This window comes from Berghia stephanieae, chromosome 5 (assembly GCF_034508935.2).
Source record: "Berghia stephanieae isolate SIO BIC M18660-M18661 chromosome 5, UCSD_Bste_1.3, whole genome shotgun sequence".
NCBI classification, from domain to species: domain Eukaryota; kingdom Metazoa; phylum Mollusca; class Gastropoda; order Nudibranchia; family Aeolidiidae; genus Berghia; species Berghia stephanieae.
In genome coordinates this window covers 17027692-17047980 of record NC_088364.1, presented here as the reverse complement: position 1 = coordinate 17047980, position 20289 = coordinate 17027692, and the positions used below count along the sequence as shown (strand labels likewise).

At 36.2% G+C, this 20289-nt stretch overlaps 2 protein-coding genes across 7 annotated transcripts in view; one reads left to right on the top strand and one right to left on the bottom strand.

Moving 5' to 3' along the window:
• The first annotated feature begins 487 nt into the window (after positions 1 to 487).
• On the top strand, positions 488 to 15678 carry LOC144973866 (high-affinity choline transporter 1-like). Its single transcript, XM_078916755.1, has 10 exons — positions 488 to 744; positions 1277 to 1384; positions 2292 to 2447; positions 3777 to 3925; positions 4564 to 4716; positions 6435 to 6622; positions 9836 to 10046; positions 11838 to 12115; positions 13892 to 14039; positions 15433 to 15678. The coding sequence occupies exons 1-10, from the start codon at positions 570 to 572 to the stop codon at positions 15559 to 15561; spliced, it is 1695 nt and encodes a 564-aa protein (XP_078772881.1). The 5' UTR covers positions 488 to 569; the 3' UTR covers positions 15562 to 15678.
• A 2765-nt stretch (positions 15679 to 18443) lies between these two features.
• The window catches only part of LOC144972503 (dynein intermediate chain 3, ciliary-like), a 28754-nt gene continuing 26908 nt past the window's right edge, over positions 18444 to 20289 (bottom strand). For all 6 annotated transcript variants that reach the window (XM_078913783.1, XM_078913786.1, XM_078913784.1 and 3 more), the window contains one exon: positions 18444 to 19773. In XM_078913783.1, coding sequence (XP_078769909.1) covers positions 19753 to 19773 — 21 coding nt within the window. In that variant the 3' untranslated portion in view covers positions 18444 to 19752. The remainder of the gene's footprint in view (positions 19774 to 20289) is intronic.

Here is a 20289-nt window from a genome sequence, read left to right as displayed (position 1 = left end):
ACCTTCGGACTTTCATCATTTTGGTCCACTGAAGGAGTCAGTGGGGGGAACGTAGCTTTGAAGATGGTGAAGACAGTAGTGAAAAATTGGCACAAAGTTCATTAAACTCAGTTTTGCGAGGACCGGATACACGGCCTTACAAAAGGGGGACTGTGGCTATCGAGAGAGGCGGAAACTCTGTTGATAAGTAACATTCTAATCCGCTAATACGAAGCTTCAATTTGGGGCATGATGCATGGCATTGACTCAATTTGTTTTATGGTGATGAGCATAGTCACATTACTCTTTGACTCAGCCTCGCTGATGAAACAATTTGAGAACTCTTATTTCAACAAAAATCGAACGATTGATCAATTATTATCGTCCTAACATTATTACTAAATCATTTGATATCCCAAGATACCCACAGTCATAATATCATCTCAACGAATTCATGGTGTATTTTAAAAAATCAAACTATATTTTCTTCTCTGTCATAAAGACGCCATCATCTATCAACAGCATCTAGATCTTCATATAAGTCATCGTCGTCGTCGTCGTTTCTGTTATCTTGATCACCATCATTAACCATGGCTGTGGATATTGGAGGCCTCATCGCCATTATCGTTTTTTACATTGTCATCCTGGCCATCGGAATATGGGCAGCTAGGAAAACCGGGTTCAGGGCCAAGAACTTGAAAATTGATGACAGCATGCTTGCCAACCGTTCTCTTGGTTATGTAGTTGGAGTGTTCACAATTACAGGTAAACTAGAGCAAACTGCCACTACTTTATATAAACATTAATATAAGCATATTTCACTGAATTTATTGCAAGTTTAACTAAACTCACTCTCCTTCTCGTCTTAAACCTTTCAAAATATGCTCATCTAACTTACCCCTGCACCCCCCCCCCCCCCACCCCAATCTTCATTGACTAAATTCCAGTTTCATTTAGCTACTTTTGTCTGGCTTTTAGCTTTCCAGGTATAAGTTTGAATTTGTTACTACCCTTCTAATTTCCAGCCACATGGGTCGGGGGAGGTTACAGCAACAATTACAGGTAAACTATAGCAAACCACAGTTGATTTAAACAGACATATGCACATTTCACCAAAAGTACTGCAAATTTAACTAACCCCCGCCCCCGTCTCAGCTTGAATCAAGCCTTGCTTGAATCTATCATGCATAATATCCTCACTTACCTCCTCCCAACCACTCTTCATTGACTAAATTCCAATTTCATTCAGCTACTTTTGACATATGTTTAATTTTGTTATTACCTTTCTAATTTCCAGCCACATGGGTCGGGGGAGGTTACATCAACGGTAGTGCTGAAGCAGTAGCTCACTCTGGACTAGTCTGGTGCCAGGCACCCTTGGGATTTGGCATTAGCCTGCTCATTGGTAAATTAACTTTGTATAGAACGAATGAAGTTGACGTTACTCGACTTTTAGTTATTGTGTATACCGCCAGTTGAGTGATTAGTTCTCACTAAATTATCGTAATCAGGCTATCAACTTTTAAGGTTAACTTTGTGTATCGATACGAGTCTTCTGGTGGGCAAAACAGTTAAGTATTATACCTAAACTCATAGCATATATACATTCTTGTTACCAGGGTGGATTATTCTACATTGCTTTGCTCTGACAAAACTTTTACTAATATTATTGATGGAATAAGATACCATAACCATCAACTTTTCAAAAGTGTAAAACCTACGACATATTTAAAGTCTTCGGTTAGAACATTTGCGACAAGTTGATAGTCAGTTTCGATCGGTGTTTGAGATAAGTAAAATATTTGGCGAAAATTAATGAAAAATACATTTGTTTTGTTAGGGTACGGCATAATGTTAAGATGTTCATGTCCTACAGCTAGATTAGATGCGCATAACGTGATCATTCAAAGGCGATCAGAAACTGCCTGGAATCTGCGATCGTTTATTTTTTAAAAAATAGGGAAGCTTACAATTATTAGTCTTTTATAGAGCCGAAAACGCCTCAATACAATTGTACAAACATGTTTACACAATGAAAATACGCCTTGAATGAGATTCAACATTTCTGCTTTGCTTCTTGCGTGAAAATATGTTTTGAATTGTTTGGGTTTTCGAATACAAAATTGTACTCAACTCACCCCAGCATTTTCATGGTTTCCCTTCGTGTGCAGTACAAAATTTGTTATCTGCTTGGTTACAGATTTAGTTCCATGAAGACAATAGAGGGGAAAATGAAGCATTTTGACCCAGAGATTGGCGTCTTGAATTTGCAGAAATGCTTTTATTTGTTCCTTTGTTTGACTTCTGTCCAGGCGGTGTATTCTTTGCAGACAAGATGAGAAACTCGGGGTTCACCACGATGCTTGATCCATTTCACTGGAAGTTTGGCAACTTGATGAGCTGTCTTCTTTACCTACCAGCAGTGACTGGGGATATCTTTTGGACTGGAGCGATTTTAGGTGCTCTTGGTAAGTTAGGGGAGGGGGTGGGGGAGGGTATGTCCCGATAGCTCACTGATAGAGAATTCATTCAGAAGCAATTCCGCGTGCAGCGGAGATTTTTTTGCCCCTGAATCTCCCCATCCCCCCTTTTTTCCCACCAAGCAGTATTAATGTAGCTCAATGTATTATATTCTGGCGAGGAGCACTTTACGAGAAACAATAGTCTTATTCAAGTAATTAATTAATTAATTGTCAATGTCTGTTAAACGCTATAGGAATTTTGATAAACTTTGGCAAAAAGGGACAAGTGTTTTTGCTCTGAATTGTTTTTTATGATTACTATTTGGAGAGGAAGGGAGCAATTAGTAGAACATCTGGCTCATACATTGGTGGTTCAGTGATAATATCCATGTGACTCAGTTTTGGCGGGTATGCGTAAGATTGGTAATGTCAGTCAAGAAAATAATGCTAGTCAAAGAACATATCGATTTTTGTTTTGCTGTTTATTGGTTTGTTTTTATTTTTTGATTTTTATTGGGTGTTTTGTTCCTTTTTTATGTTTTTGTCTCCTCGTTTGGTTTTTGACGTTTTCTTTTTCTTCTACATTTTTTGACAAAACCGAATTGGATGAGTTGAAACTATAAACTCCATTATTTGCTTGATTGACTAATGCCTTTGTATTTCTGTTATACAAGTCATACAGTACTCTTTGTAGTCCTTGTATCAGAATGTAGTCATGGCGATATAATTTTGTGAAAATATTATTAATTTTCTAGCAAAACAGAGCACATTGTCGCCTATATAGTTAAATATCTGTTAAAGCAGTCACTGATTTGATCTTTCAATCGCAATAGAATGAATAATGATATAATACAATTTAGCTCATAGAAATGATAAATTACTTCCGAGACGGTCATGATTTTACTCTAGGTAAAACAACTTAATCTATGTGTGCGACTTTTTCTGGTCCAATGTAAGGCATTCGACTTCCGATCGGTACAAATCCGATTGCATGCGGGCGGCTCAAATTTGAATCTTCGAGAAAGCTCTTTATCCACATCATTTTATCATATAAAGCAGGTGTAAAATAAGGTCCTGGCTAAAAACAGCTCAATCTTTGTCCAGAAAAAAAGAAATGCAGTAAAGCCTTACATGCGCAATGCATGTTAAGTGTTGCCGTTGGCTTGAGTAAATATAGTAGAAAGTACGCTATGTACAATCTCACGTTTAAGAAATCAAGTCGACACGCCAGAAGTCTTTATGAGCACTAAGGTAAATTTGCTTTACTCCGACAGAGCAATTTCTTTTTTTCATTTTGGCCTGAAAACTGTTACATCCATTCACTTCTTTTCTCAGGTGCCACATTGAAGGTGATATTGGACATAAATCTGGAGACCGCCATCATCATATCCGCTGCCATCTCCGTCATGTATACTCTCATCGGAGGTCTCTACTCCGTCGCTTATACGGATGTCATCCAGCTAATTTTTATCTTTATCGGTTTGGTGAGGCGTTGGATAATAAACACTAATTTGACGTCAAACATTCTCCTCGCTTCCGGTTCTGAACTCCTTGTCCAACCCTTTTCTTTTTCAAAATTACAATTCAATTATTCCCCTTTGAATATTGATTTCTTTATATTTTTTTCAAAGAAAGGTTTATTTATCTATTGATTACATTGAAATTTAATTGTAAAAAATAAAACTCACCTCCTAAATTTGTTTCATCATAATGGTTTTAAAAATAAATAAACAAATTTTTACATTACATTATTATTTTTAGTTACATCTTATATAAAACTCACTCTCTTCAATAGGGTCATTAATATCTTTGCTCAAATGTCATAAGTTAAGCTTAAAATTTAATCTTAAAGGTCCACTTCAACATAATACCGTTTTGAGACGAATCGTCACCAATTTTATTCTGATAGTAATTTAGTCTCTCTGTGAAAGGGTTTTAAAAGATTCCAAATTTCAGTGCAACGTCCTTTCGTTTTATTTCAAATAGTTCTTGGCGCTTTTAATTCCCTAACTTAGCAATTGCTTGCTTACTTTGGGTTAAGCAAGTGTTATCAATATATACTCCAAACACCATCTGCTAAGTCTAAAAAACAACACCTGACCTCCTATTTTTTCTTTAAAAGTGGTTGTGTGTGCCCTTCTCCATGACACACGAGGCAACTATGGACATCACGAAGGACAGCGATGACCGATGGGTGGGCAAACTGACCTCTATGGAGTTCGGTCTTTACATGGACTATGCTCTGCTTCTCATTTTTGGGGGAATTCCATGGCAGGTAAAATCTCTCTCTCTCTCTCTCTCTCTCTCTCTCTCTCTCTCTCTCTCTCTCTCTCTCTCTCTCTCTCTCTCTCTCTCTCTCTCTCTCTCTCGCGCGCGCTCGCTCACTGATTCATTTATCTATCTGTCTATATATCACGTATATTGTTGGCTGATCCCTCCAAGAACTATTGTATTTTTTAAAAATGTTTGGAGCAGTGTTCAACTCAGTCTGCCCGCTTGTGCGTTGCTACTCCAACCCAGCCATCTATTGTTTCCTTTTCTAATCACCATTGGTATTTTTCCTTTTCATCCCCAAATATTTGTTTCTAAAATATTTCATTATGGCGCCCGATTTGATAAATAAGTATGTTCTTGTCTTAAATCAAGCCATACTTCATTTCCTCCTCAGCCCGCGGTATTCTGAGAATGACTTAACAATACGTCTTTTATTTATTTTTTTGTGTGTATCTGCACATGAACAACTTCAAAATCGCAACTTATTTCAACGAATCGTGTGCTCTGAAGACAGAACCGTACAATTTTATTATAAACAAAAGCAAAAAAAGGCAAGTTAAGGAAAGCTCGTTTCTTCCCCTCCTGTAATTCTGCAAGTTTGGAACTCATTTCAGGATAGCCTTATGTCTTGTTAATATCAAAGCAATTAGCAGCAGCAACAGCAGAAAAAGAAGACGAAGTAGTAGTAGTAGTAGTAGTAGTAGTAGTAGTAGTAGTAGTAGTAGTAGTAGTAGTAGTAGTAGTAGTACGAAGGTTGATCAATTATACATTGCCCTGAATATGAAGAAATGCTCCGATACTTGTGTAATGTAAACTTACTAACATTATTCTACATAGTTCTCAGCTAAAGTGGTTTACTTATTCCATCTCTCCTTGACATAGAAAAGTCCTTCAAAGTAGATGGTTTTGGATTTGGCCTTGTACCAGTCTTCTGAATCTTTTAAAACTTCAATTTCATCTTCAAAACGCTTTCCTTTGATATATTTCTTCAATGCAAGGAACGCAAAACAATCTGAAGGAGCCTAATCGAGTTGGTAAGAAGGATGATGTAAGATTTCTTTCCAGCAATTATAATCATCATCTGCTGATGTGCTGTTTACATTGCGTCAAGATAATACGCACAGAGTCCTGCAAAAGTAGAACTCCATTTCGAAGCTTCCATGGATGAGTCCATTCAAAAGTTGTAAGTCGTATTTCCCGTTCATTGTTTTTTTGTTTTTTTTTGTTTTTTTTTTGAAAGATCGTCGAACGAAATGATATCTTCCTTGTGCCAAAAATAATAACCCGGATGAGTATGCCCTTTATCACAGAGTCGCTCATCTTTGCCCTTTTGGGGAATTGGCTCTTTCGGGGTTCCCCATTGCTTTGAGCGGTATTTCATCTCTGAATCATACTGGCAGAATAATGAAATGACAGCGTCAAGTTTCATCCACTGTCACCAATCTGTCAAAAATATTTGTTCACAAACGCTAGGAGAATTTCACAACAGTTTCTTTTCTATTTCATTTACTATAGCTTCCTTTTGACAAAGCTGAATTTGTGGTTTGTGTGTGTGTCGATGCGGAGTAACATAAAAAGTGCATATCAGAAGTTCCCATTGCTTTCATGAAAATATCATATGAACCGAACGATTCCTTCATCGTCAGGCCAATTCATATTTGATCAACCCTCCATAGTATCATCAGGATCTTAAAACTCATTTATTTATTTCTATGTCAGGTATACTGGCAAAGAGCTCTGGCCGCCAAGACCGTGCGAGTGGCTCAGGTATTGAGTGTCGTTGGTGCCTTTGGTTGTGTGTTCATGGCTGTACCTGCTGTATTGATGGGGGCGGTGGCAGCTTCTACCAGTAAGGTTTTATTTATGTACATTCGAACGGATCTATTTTGTCAGCGTCTAGTACGTTTGTAATGTCAGTATCAGTCTATTAGTAGGTACTAATTTATATTTGAGTCGAGTGGGGTAATTTGTATTTTATCCAAGTCCTTAAACCCAAGGTCAGAATATATAACGCAATGATTGCACCCCATCATGCTGAGTACCGCTTGACTTTTTTACCAGTCTAAACTCCGTGGCCTCTCTGTCACAGACCCTACACTGACAATAGTTCTAAATTCTTAAACACATCCGTACCTATTATATCTGAATCCATATTGAGGACGGGTCTTAGTCTCTGTGCGGCTTTGTGGTCAGCTGGATGACATTCGTCTTGTGACCTGAAGGTCCAGGGTTCGAATTCCCATGATATAGGTCCGCAAATTGAGTCTTTGGAAAAAGCCCTTCACATTTAAGTGGAAAAGGAATAGCTGCAACAGCAATTTCTTATTCGTAAAAAACGAAGAAGAAAAGGGTTGTAATAGCGCCTTACAAGCGTCACGTCTCTTGCTAAATTATCACTGTTGCTCCTTATTTGAGCCCCTTGTCAAAGTGAATACTAAGCTGTTAGAAGTCGAGAACTTTCTTCCTGTCTATCTGGATTTAATGTGAAGAATTGCCGTTGTAGTTGTTTTTGTTATTTGTTGTAGAGAGTTTTTTTTAAATTTTATTTTTAAGCTGGTATATTCATATTCTTTTACAAATATTTTTAAGGGTCCTTGTAAAGCTCATTGACCACATTTAGTGGATTGAATATTGTTTTGTATAAAATAGTAGTCCCTCATAGCCGCCAGGTCCATGGAGCCAGAGTTTATCCCGGTTTATATAGCTTGAGACGGACAATCGCAATTGCTTCCTACCCTTTTGATAGGACGCTAGTCTATCGCAAAGTACTTTCCGCTAGATCTAACTGACCCAACTACCCAATCACTCCTAGGTGGAAAGGGGAGAGAAGTCATTTGGATTGTATTGTGTTTTTAACGTTATTTAAGACTTGAGTGAGACCCACTTCGGAGTATGCAAATTGCATGTGGAGCCCGATGTATAAAAGACAGTCCATAGCCGTGGAGAATGTCCAAAGGAGGGCCACTAATGCTGTCGCTGAATTATATTATTTGCCTTGAAAGGAACGATCGGGACGCCATTCACTTCCTTCTTTAATGTACGAAAGACTTAGAGGTGATCTAATTCAAATTTAAAAGATCTACACAAGATGGACAACTTTAATTCTGGAGAGTTCTTCCAATACGCGGTTTTGACGTCAACAATAGGTAGGGTTTTAAAATCTCCGAAGAGCGATGTTAATCCTCAATACGTACCCAGTCTTTAATTTTCAGAACCCTACATATTTGGAACTATCTCCACGCCTGTTCAAGAACTGCTAAGTTTGAATTTGATGAGTAATGTATCTTTATTTTAGAATTTATATCCTGTACTTTATATCATGCTAATGCATATCAGTTATTTATCATTGTGACAGGGAACCAAAGGCCACCCTATTGGCTTGGTTTAGCTTTTATTAGATATTGTATTGTATTGTGTTAAACTTAATTAAAATCACTGAACATCTTGCTCTTCTTCAGACTGGACCCAGACAGACTATGGTAAGCAGGGGCGGTTGGTCACATTGTATTTAAGGCGGCACAAATCCGAAATACAGAATCAAATTTTATTGGTCTAGTTAATTTATCTTAATTTGACCTACTTTGTATGTGTGTGTGTGTATGTGTGTGGAGGGGGTATTGCAATTGTTTGCATATGTGCGTGTATTTGTGTGTGCGTGTATGTGTGTGTGTGTGTGTGTTAGAATATTAACGAGACGTACTCACAAAAGAGCATCAATTATCTTGGACAAAACTTGTCTGTTAACTTTCACCTGTTCATTATAACGACTCACAGACGCAGCATGTCCTGTTTCCAACTGATTTCTTATATCTACAACGTTGAAAAGTTTATATTTAACAGCATCTGTGACATGGCGATTTGATTCAGAATGTTTCTTCAGTGCCTGAGGGATGTGCGAAATATCACTGAATCCTCCTGTTGTCCGTTATATCATACATCACCAAAAATCAAGCAATAAAAACAATGAAGCGTTTTACGGCTTTCACTGGCAGTAAGCCATTCAACATTTTAAAAATAATCATTATTAAATCGGCGCTGTCTCCTCGGTGTGTTAGAAACTAAGTTAAAATTCACTGGTTTGTGTGGACCTAAATCTTTCACCACTGTTTTCTCTTGAGGGGATAAGTGTCGGAATCGATCTTCAATTAAAAAATCAACATGATTCATGATTGGTTACAAATTACAGAAATAACTTTTTAAAATAAAATGATTCAAGATAAAAACAGGTAGGTTTCATAAACAATGACAACAGCGATAATACATTTTCTCTGAATACGAACGGTATGACACACAACTTTAGAATAATTGAATTTAAAAATCCACATTTAATTCCAAAAGCAAAGCACTTGTTAACTTCACACACAATCAGCGACATCTTTATGATTATACTATTATTAGACAATGCACACAATACAAGTTGAGTAGGGATCGTTGGGAGTGTGCGGGGATGAAGGACTCCGTGGGGTCAGGGATTTTTATTTATAGTACCATGGGGCTCTTCTCGGTGCATACTTTGTTTACTGTTCTTTTTTATATTTAGTATATATTTAAGCAAAATCAACAATGATAAAATATATATTTATTGCCATTCTCTTCATCCGTATATCTAAGTGAAGCAAAGCCTCTTCTTTCAGTGATAAAACTGATAGGGTTTTAATTTATCCAAGTAGGACCTCAGGGCGTGCATCGCTAGATTGGCCGTCTTGGCCTAATTATTTTAGCAGTGAAAGACAATAGTTAGTTGGGGAGGGTGGGTGGAGGGAGATTGGGGAGTGGTAACTAACTTTCTTCAAGGTACAACAGAGTATAGGATAAGGACAGGACGGCCAAACGAATACTGGCTCATATAAACAAAAAAAACTTCCCCACCACACCACACCCTCCGCTCATTGTCACCCCGCGCAGGCAACGGGGGAAAGATGAAACGTGCCGATTTGACGCTACCTTCGTGGAGCGACGCACGAGTCATCAAATATTAAATTCAAAACAAAAAGCAGTATATGCTAAATTTTTAATTTTATCAAAATTTTAAAATTGAAGTTTTTTGTTTGGTTGACATGCTAATCTACGGAAAATATAGGGCGGCACAAAACAACTTCGCTCTATTGACCGACCGCCAGTGATGGTAAGCCAGCGATTACCAGCGATGACAGCACCCTTACTCTCCCTCTAGTGATGAAACACCTTTGTCCCACCGCTGTTTCCTTCATCGGGCTGGGAGCCGTCTCAGCCGCTGTCATGTCTTCCACTGATTCCTCCATTTTGTCTTCTTCCTCCATGTTTTCTAGAAATGTCTTCTGCGTCATCTATGCCTTGTTCAAAGGGAAAAAAGTGAGTACCATTTATGTGATTCAAAGTCTTTTATTGTTATATTATTGTTTGGATGTTCAGACGTTAAAAAGTGAAACTATGAATAAAAATTATGAGACTTGGATTAAGTTCATGTTTTTAAACCAATTAACTGTCGTATTCTGGAGAGACCTGCATTAAAAAAAATTTGACCAAAAAGTTCGTCCTTCAAATATCGATCGATTTAAATGACCCTCATCTGATCAAAAACTCTTAAACCTGGAATGTCGCGAGGGTTTTTGACAAGAGCCCGTAGTTCCCTTCAGATTTAAAAGTTACAAAATATATTGCATGCTGGAGTATCATCCCATATACCTATCTAGATCTAAAATAGGACCCAAATTCAATTTCGTGAGCTGGGTAGCTCCAGTGGATAATGAATGGCCTCAGTTAAAATAAAAACACAGATTTGAGTTCGCGTAGGAATGATGTGTACAGTACAAAGAGTATTACTCCGAGACGGAGTCTTGAGGTACGCTGGGGTAGGAGTTTCCAACAATCATTTTTGGTGTCGTCCTGTAAGATAGTTAAATGTTATTTCTTGGATGCCGAAATTATTTTGTTGTCGCAGAAGGATGATCTCGTGGTCAAAAGATTTAGATGTGGCTGTCAGGCCGAGAAAATTTAACAGTTTTGTCTCTGTTGTCCGTAGGTTTTTTTTGTTTTTTTTTTAATTTTTTTTTTTATAAAACGGAGGCAACCCACAGGAGGGCAGTTTCTGTGCTGTGCCATTTTCTCTACTCTGATTGAAGAGACCCTTGGAGGCCATGAGTTCCAAGGTGTTCATTTAACTGTTCGAGAAAAACGTTTTCAAATAATGTTAAGGTATTATAGTATAGTAAGTTGGAAATGGGCCCGCTGTTTATCAGGTTATCCAAGCCGAGCGCTTGTTTGTTTGTTTTAGAAATGGGTTAACAATGCCGGTTTTGTATTCTTTAGGGGAAATGTCTTATTCTAAAGAGTTATTTATTATGTTCGTGATATAATATGGCAAAACACAATTTATTGACTGCTTCAGTAAACAGGTCGACATCAGGTCTAACTGGCAACTCTTTCTGACTCATTTACTAGTTTCGTAGTTTGTACATGTGTATTTCTTTAAAATTCGTGAAATCATCTCTATGAAATGCTTTTGTCATTTTGTATTTCTGAAATTTCAAGTTATTATCGAACGAGATTCGCATGTTACTTTTCAAGAAAGATCTTCAAAAAATTATCAGCCATATCTTTTTCACTTGCAAATGTTGGTAGCTGATGTTTTGATTCATAACCTAAAATATCGTTTGCCAACCTGAAGAATGCTTTCAAACTTGACACATGTTGATTTTTATTTTGTATAATTTTGCTTGGGTTTTTCGCAATAATTTCTTGATATTAGATTTGTAATATAAGAGAATATGTTTATGGACCAGAAGTTATCTACCTGCATCATTATGTTAGTAATATTAATAATGTGACAATTTTGATGTCTCCCTCTTGGCCGGGATTTCGTCTGTTTAGGACTATTAGAATAGTATAAGACTAAACTCACGGTGAATACACACTCTCACACACACATACACACTCACACACACACACACACACTCTCTCTCTATCCCTCTCTCTCTCTCTTCCCCCCCCCTCTCTCTCTCTCTCTTTCTCTCTATCTTTCTTTCTCTCCCTCCCCCCCCCCTCTCTCTCTCACACACATACACACACTGTATTTCATTTATTATTTTCTACGTATGAGTAAACAATTTACTTATTTTCCTTTTCTTCAAATAATCTCTACAGCCCTCAGAAACGGTGCAAGTATGGGTGATGAGAGCTGCCCAGATTGTGATTGGCACACTGGCATGCATCCTGGCTATCGAAGTCAAGTCTGTTTACAACCTTTTCGTCATGTGTGGTGATCTGGTCTATGTACTCCTTTTCCCTCAGCTGGTGTGTGTTTTCTACATCCGCCAATCGAACGGTTACGGCTCGTTGCTTGGATTCATCCTCGGAGCTTTCTTCCGGTTTATTGGTGGTGACTCGGAACTTCATATAGACGCGGTCATCAAATTTCCCTGGTAGGTCATCGTTTTATATTATGTATCTCATCACGTCGATCGGGTTTTCTGTAGGGCTGAAAAAGATGAAGAGAATTGAGTCAAGTCAAAAAGATCAAAATGAAATTTACGTTTATTGCTTTGTTTGGAATGAAATTACGTCTCTTTAATGAAAGCATCATATAATACTTCACTTCCATAATTTGAACTTTAAATCCAATATTTAAATAAATAATTATTACGATTAAGACGTAAAACAGTGGTTATTTAAAACCATCAAAATATGTATTTTTCTGCATTATAGACCAGTAAAACGTCATCATACTTACATTGTGACATAAAACTCATAAACTACCTTGGTTGTTTTTGCAACCAAAATATACATATGCATAAATGAAACAATACACATTTTAAAAGGTCAACTAAAGATAAGCAATCGGTATCTGCCATATCGAGGTAAGTAACAAATTTCAAATTGAATTTGAAATCATGATCAGTAGAATTTCGAAGACAATTTAATGGCAATCGTATTATATTAACATGGTATATTGCGGGTGGTTGGATGGGAGTATCACCCTTGAATCATATACCTATGATGTTCGCATGGGTGTACGATCCGATAGTGATGTCGTTTCTTCTTCTCTTTACTAGCCTATCCTGCTTCTTTGGTTTGTGATTGTATTTTTGACAGGGGATATTTTTTTTCCTGTAAATCCTCTGCCTGTTTGTTCTTGGTTATTTATAATTTAGCTTATGATATCTTTAGGTTATGATTTTGATTTACATTTGTACTATTTTTGTTAGATTGCTTGTTTTTTTGTTTCAGCGGTCTCTCATATAACCTCAATTGTGTTGGAAGAGACCTAAAGCAACAAACAAACAAAAACATGGTATATTGCAACAGGGTAGCAATTTTATGAACACAATGGGAATAATACAGTGTTGAGTCAGTAGAAATTGGAACGTCTTAGAGGTCAGCTTTTACAAAAAAAAACCTTCTAAATCGACCATCACCTTTATAGAGTTGGAAAATAAGTCTCGGGATTTCGAATTATCTAAAGGGAACGCTAGGTAGATACTAACGGACTGAGCTCCAAGACCAGCCTCAAGTGGCCTCCCATTACGAGCAAGGTGTGATGGGTTTGGGCTAAAGGTCACGAAATATAAAATCTAGATGTGTGAGAGTTGTATAAGTAGTACAAATATACTGCTGCAGTACAAGGACAGGCCACTTATTAAAGAGACATTAGCCAGAAAACCATTACTTCAGATATCGAATTATCAAAATGACTCCCAAATTGTCAAAAATTTCAAACCAGAAACTTCTTAAAATTGTTTTGAAGTAATAGGTCTGAGACTTTTTTTTTATTTTGCCAATGTGTGTGCGCGCGCGCGCGCGTGTGTGTGTGTGTGTGTGTGTGTGTATTATGTGTGTCCGGGGCGGGGGCGGGGGGGGGGGGCGCTCATCTACTGCCCCGTTGATTTCATTTTTAATAAGTAAATCCTCAGAGCCATATGGCCCCTGGAGCAGGAGCTTATCCCGAAATCTATAGCGTTAAACAGACAATAGTGATCGCTTGATACTCTTTGTATAGATGCTATTCTAAAAAGTCGCAAAGTAATTCCATGATATCTTACTGACTCAGCTACCCAATCACTGCTGGATGAACAAGAGGTCAAAAATATCTCGACTAAACCTTCGAAACCGGTCCCTTTGTTTGTAAAGTGAGCTTCGCGGATTAAACTTTAAGAATTCCCATTGATTGTAATGACATGTATAAATATCTCAATTCTCAGGTACGCCAGTGGTGCTCAGCGTTTTCCATACCGCACACTGGCTATGCTTATATCCATGTTCAGCATCATCAGCGTTTCCTTCTTGACACATTACATCTTTCACTCCGGTATTCTGCCCCTGAAGTATGACAGTTACGGCTGTTTTCAGGTGTGTATAAGTTTATATCTATGCTTTGTACTTTTACACATTAAGTCATGATAAGGTACTGGGTGGGGTTCCTGACCTCCCATAGTGCGCAGGGAGGTACATACTGTGTCTTCTATCCCCTTATATGTTTTCCAACATGCTTTCTGTCTTTGTCTTAGAATGAGATTACTTGGTTTTGTTCTGGCCTTGGCCGGAGTCTTGGCTGAGAGGGAGACAGTCAAATGCATAGTTCTTGTTTTGGGAGATATTGTTTTTCCTTGTAAATCATCTTTCTGTTATGTATTATTATATTTGTTATTTTGAATGTGTAATGTAAGCATTTGAGTGTTTTCCTCTTTGTTGGATTTTGTGCTTGTGTGAGACTTATAGGTGATCTCAAACTATAAATACATTGGCAGTATACTCTTGGAATCTACATCTGATCCCGATTTGTTCCCAGTTCCCCTTTGTCTTACTTTCTCTTGGGTGCTTTAAATGTAATTCTAGAACTTTTTACTATCCCATTTTCTTCCTTTTTACTGGCACTGATATAACCTAAATGTGTTGCAAGCGCCGTAAAACCCTTAAAAACAAACAAACCATGAGAAGGTATATTGCGTAACCCATTAATTCTCCATATTGTACTTATCCACACTTAATTTATCATAATTTGGACAACTTACAGTCAGGCAATGATTGCCTGGGACCATTAGCTTGTAACAAAGAATTAAACTCTCACATCTGAATCACAGTTAGTACTTGTACAAGACATTACTACAAATTATACGCACTATTTTCATTTACTGAGGTCCTTACAAATTTAGACTTTTGCAGCGGGGACTTGCCGGTGCGAAATCTCGTCTTGTAGCAAAAGTCAAGCAAATTTGAGCGTGGCGTGAGATGATGAGGTTCAAAGACCGGCAAAACTCTGGCCCAAAGGTTGTACCGTTGGGTAAGTCACTTTACAAAGATATCCCACTCGTCTCGGGTGTGAATTAGTAGTACCTGGATATAAACAGTGATTGATATAGGATGTTGCCGTCTTTTCTTGTAACAACACCCTGCATATTGCCAGTGACATAATAGGACAGATTACAAAGATTGTAAAACTCTGGCCCTGGTGATGACCCTTCAGTAAGGGATTTTAAAGACAGTTTCTTATCAACTGATGTGATAATGAGTACCAGGCTTTAGGGGGTGATAACTGTTAGTACAAAAACTAAACCATTCTTGTGTATAAAATGGACTTTAGGCCACATGTGGGGAAAAATAAAGCAATGTAAAACACAGAGAGCATGATATTATATAAATGTGTATGACAAAACCTTAAACCTTATTTAGTAGATCTTTCAAATTGAATTAAATACTTTTAAGTGAATGTTGCTATTCATCTCGTTTTGTTTCGTGTCTTCAGCATCTCCGTAAAAAGACAGACGCTCCATCAACAGAAGCAGAAAATAAAAAATCGGATCCAGCAATCAAGTCTCTCGACAATTACCCTCCTGGAAAGTTATCCGACGAAACCTATCAAACACAATTTTAACCCGTTACAGTTACCTCAATTTGACAACGTCTAACGCTAACGTTTCATTCGACTCTGCTTTGAACGAAAATGAACTAAAAGCCATAACAGCTACTCGTACATTCAGGATAGTGTGTAAGGCTTTGAATCTCTTTTACGATTAATACTCAATCGATCTAATGTATTTAATGTATGGGTTGATATTCACGAATATTGCTTGGGACTATTGTAAGAGAGGGGAGGGGGAGCGACGTTGGCTACTCTTGGGCCGTAGAATTCTACATTGGTCTTGTTATACCCCCCCCCCCCTCCCCCCATGATATGTACTTTCCATAATAAGGCATCCCGTCCTTATTCTGGAACGAGACTATAAATTCTCTTTCGACTGGACCCTGCCTGGGATCTTTCCTGAGAGAAAAACAATCAAATCGACGTATCTTTAAGTCAGAGATAATATTGTTATTCCTTTTGAACCCTCTCCTCATCATATAGCACGTCTTTTGTTTTTTTTTAATTATATGTGTGTAACCTCCTAAATACATATCTAGATGTGTACTGTGTACCTTTTGGTGGATATCTTTGAGCAGATCAGTTTTCGACTTTTGTGTGGTTTCAAACTAGCTACAGGGATTTATTGTTCTTCAATCCACTTCTGATCTCTGTTGAACTCGATGTTCTCGCCTTACTTTGTTCTTGTTAGCTTGGTCGAAATCTTTTGACTATTCTATTATCTTCCCAGTTGCACGCATTGAAATGACCTAAATATGTGCAATAAACGCCATAGAACCCTAAGTTAAACAAGGAATTAAAAACAGCCTCTTTTGTCGTCGTGAATATTGATTTTAAAAAACTGTCCTGTCTTCTACCCCTCCCCCCTGCTCCCCAGACATGTCTTATTCTTTGTGGTTTTCTGGCCTTGTTCTGAAGTGAAAGGACGGTTTTGCCCAGGCTCTGCTGGGGACTATTATTTGGGAAATAGTCGTTTGCGAATTAGTTTTTCTTTACTTGAAACCCGTCTATGTCATTGACTGTTAAAAAGTATAAGGAATCATCTACGTGTCTCTCCTTTGGCGAGGATCCTATGCTGACTTTTTGTGAGATTTGAAGTGATCATAGACTGGGTATAGAGATAAATTGCTGCTGGGATTTTCTTGTAACCATTCACGCGCCTGTGACCAAAATGTCTATCTAGTTGTCCTTTTGTGTTATGTACGATCTTCCTTTTCTTAATGCTGAAGTGACCTTAACGTTTTTCAAGTGCTATAAAACTTATACTAAACTGAAAAGCAGCGTTTTACTACTACAACTCAATTTCTTATTAACTTAATAACTTACATATAATTATAAGGCATCTATTAACCATTCTCGTGGATGTGTATGTATTCCTTTCATACATTCCATCATAAAACAACAGTTTGTTTAGAGGCTCACGTAATTTACTACTCTACATATTGCGTCAGGTAAATGATGGTTTTGCTGACCTGACACTGTACACTGACAAAACTCATTTTATTTTTCAATTTGGCCAGAAAACTTTTACTTAAAAAAAACATCGATTAATCGACTCTCAGCAAGGCAACAAACGTTCAACCCTAATATGTGACCTTTCGTGTCAAAACGGTATCGTGTCGAGGTGAACAAGGTGCCAAACAGCAGTTATATTGTTTTAAAAATCTGAAATTTGAGATTTTAGTTTTTGTCACTTTAAGAAACTATGCATATTATTGTCTTCAAAAAGCCATACAAATTTACCCAAATTTCAAACTATTTACTTTAAAAATAATTTTATTAGCATCTGAATAATCCTGGCATAGTACCGTTTTGAGAATATTTCTTTGAATTCGTGGGTATGAGAGTTTTGACTGATTATACTCTATCGATATTTGAATTAAGAGCTTTCTACTGAAAACAAAAATAAATCTGTTTTGTCAGAGTATGCCATAGTGGACAGTACCAGTGCAATGTTGTAACCATCTAGTCCTAGTTTCTATAGATGGTAATTTGTGGCCCACCACCTCAATATAGAATTATGTCGTAAAGGGAAATTAAAATCGAAATGATACGATAAATCACTTATTGTTGTTTTTTTTTTTTTAATTCTAATATTATCGGTGAAAAGTGTAAGTTTAACCCAACTTTCAGCACCCAGTTCCACGAGTATAACACCAGTTTGTATGGTAAGGATAAACTGATAAAGACGATGATCAGTATGGCATTAACAAGTCTGGTATAAATCTTTTTTTTCAATCCAGCCACTAAGACCCAAGAGATTTTGTGTTTATTTTTAGAAATTAGAGTGACATTTGCGACACTTCCAGGTCAAATCAGTATGAGGAAAAGGAACACGATGGACCATTTAAAAGATTAAGAGTAAAACATAAGCACTCAAACTATAGTAAAATTAATGAGATTAATTCAAACGGGTACACAAAATATAAAGAAGATACCAAAAGCAATCTGTCCATTTGCCTAACATTTACAAGTTTTCCTCAGACACAGTCATGGAATTCGGTTCACAAGAGAAATTTAAGCTTTTAAAGTAAATACTTAATCTAATTTATTTCACTGTCTTCCTCCCATTGAAGGATCCAAACCAACGCCAGATAAACACAAATACAATAATTATAAAAATGTTGAGGGCAGACCTGAGAGAACTGAGTCAATCTAAGCTTTAATACCCGGTCGAAGCCTGCTGTTTTCTTTATCTTTCGTTCAACTTTGTCTGACATTGTATTTGTCTGGTATTGTAACTTGCATACCTTTTTTCCAGATTAATATTAGAACAAAGATAGAATGCTACATGAAAAGGGATTCAATATATGAAGGTATAGTAAATCACAACCCGAATTCAAGGTTCCAAAAAACCACTAATCGATTGATAAAATGGACAATGAAAACTTTGCTATATAAAATCATATTATATTTATTTCTTCATCTGATAAAAAGTGACATTATTCCAGTTGCATGATAAATTGTCATTGCTTTTAACCCTTTAACTGTGAACTAAATTACTTTCAAATTTCTCCCAATGTCTATTTTGTCATGAATACAGACCAACCCATTTTCACTATCGAGCTGGCTCAGTCTATGATGAAGCCTGAGTCTATCACTGTAACAATTATCTTGATGAAAACGACAAGATATACGAAATCAGGTTAGATTTGAGTAAAACTCCACCTATAAAGGGTTAATATAATGAAAATAAAAGTTCATGGATGTCATGGTCAGTCGTTTCTGGTGTCTAATTTTTTAATTGAACTGACGGGTGTGTCTTAAAAGTTTAAATTCTTAATGCTTTTTATTTTCTCCTAGATCTTCTTAAATACACACAATGAGATGAAATGTATCCTTTCTTATTCATTAGTCTGTCATCATGGCCCTAAAACGTAAAAATATTTGAGTCTTGTTGTCTATTCGTTTATGAAGTCTTATTCCGTTCCACTTTCCTTAAATTGATGGAGTAGCTATTGCATTAATAATTTCAGATGCAAATAGACAAATACATTATAATGATGGGACATAAGCAATTTTTAAATAATACTGATAACAGAGTTTAGAAAACAATGCTTGTACTGTAGAAAATGCGTCAAACCGTTATGACAAAAAAAATATATCTGTCAAAAGTGATGAAAAATGAATCAGTCACTTTCAAATAAGAACCTGGTCAATAACAAAAGGATTTTATTCCCCTATTGATATCTTTTAAAATTAACAGCAGGGGAACAAAAATTGACTTTTTTCATAATATTTATGGAAAAATGTAAGCGGTTTGATTCCTTAGCAAAGTCTAATATAAAAATTGAACAAGTTACTGATGGAAATATTACACATATCAGGTTTATAAATTTTGTCAATTCAAAAATGAATTTGAGATAAATTTTTAATTGATTTTAGCCTGATTGAATTTTTTCCTCAGGCGCCACAACTTTAAATTTGAACAATGTTCAAAAGCTACCATTTAATAGATTCTTTATTATCGATTCTTAATGTCCCATTTTGATACTTTCAGACAAACTTCTATAAGACTATCGGTAATTTCCAAGGCATTATAACAGATGGTAGTGAGGTGATGTTGCTGTTTAGTGATAGTTTCTCATTGTATTTGATGCTACAAGGTAATAGATGGTGATCATGACGTAACTATAGTAGTGACTCAAGTAGGCCATGATGGTGATCGTAATTGGATGCCTCGGATTGACTTGAGCCTTAGGTCTAGTCTTTCTTGTCTGTCTCCTGATAGATGAAAAATTATATTATCATTATAATTAATAATAATAATAATAATAATAATAATAATAATAATAATAATAATAATGATAATAATAATAATAATAATAATGATAATAATAATAATAATAGTAATAATAATAATAATAATAATAATAATAATAATAATAATAATAATAATAATAATAATAATAATAATAATAAGAAGAAAAGAAGAAGAAGAAGAAGAAGAAGAAGAAGAAGAAGAAGAAGAAGAAGAAGAAGAAGAAGAAGAAGAAGAAAATAATAATAATAATAATAATAATAATAATAATATAATAATAATAATAATATAATATATAATAATGATAATAATGATAATAATAATAATAATAATAATATATAATAATAATAATAATAATAATAATAATAATAATAATAATAATAAATAATAATAATAATAATAATAATTGTTGATTGGTTCTATAAGAATACGTAACACCTTTTACTCTAAGACATCATTACAAACAATTATATAACAAC

Bases quoted from the DNA above. Each gene is read 5' to 3' on its own strand.
- LOC144973866 (XM_078916755.1), top strand. From the start codon at position 570: ATGGCTGTGGATATTGGAGGCCTCATCGCCATTATCGTTTTTTACATT. The intron at 1,385-2,291 runs GTAAATTAACTT...ACTTCTGTCCAG, and splicing joins TGGCATTAGCCTGCTCATTG to GCGGTGTATTCTTTGCAGAC. The intron at 3,926-4,563 runs GTGAGGCGTTGG...TTTCTTTAAAAG, and splicing joins TTTTTATCTTTATCGGTTTG to TGGTTGTGTGTGCCCTTCTC.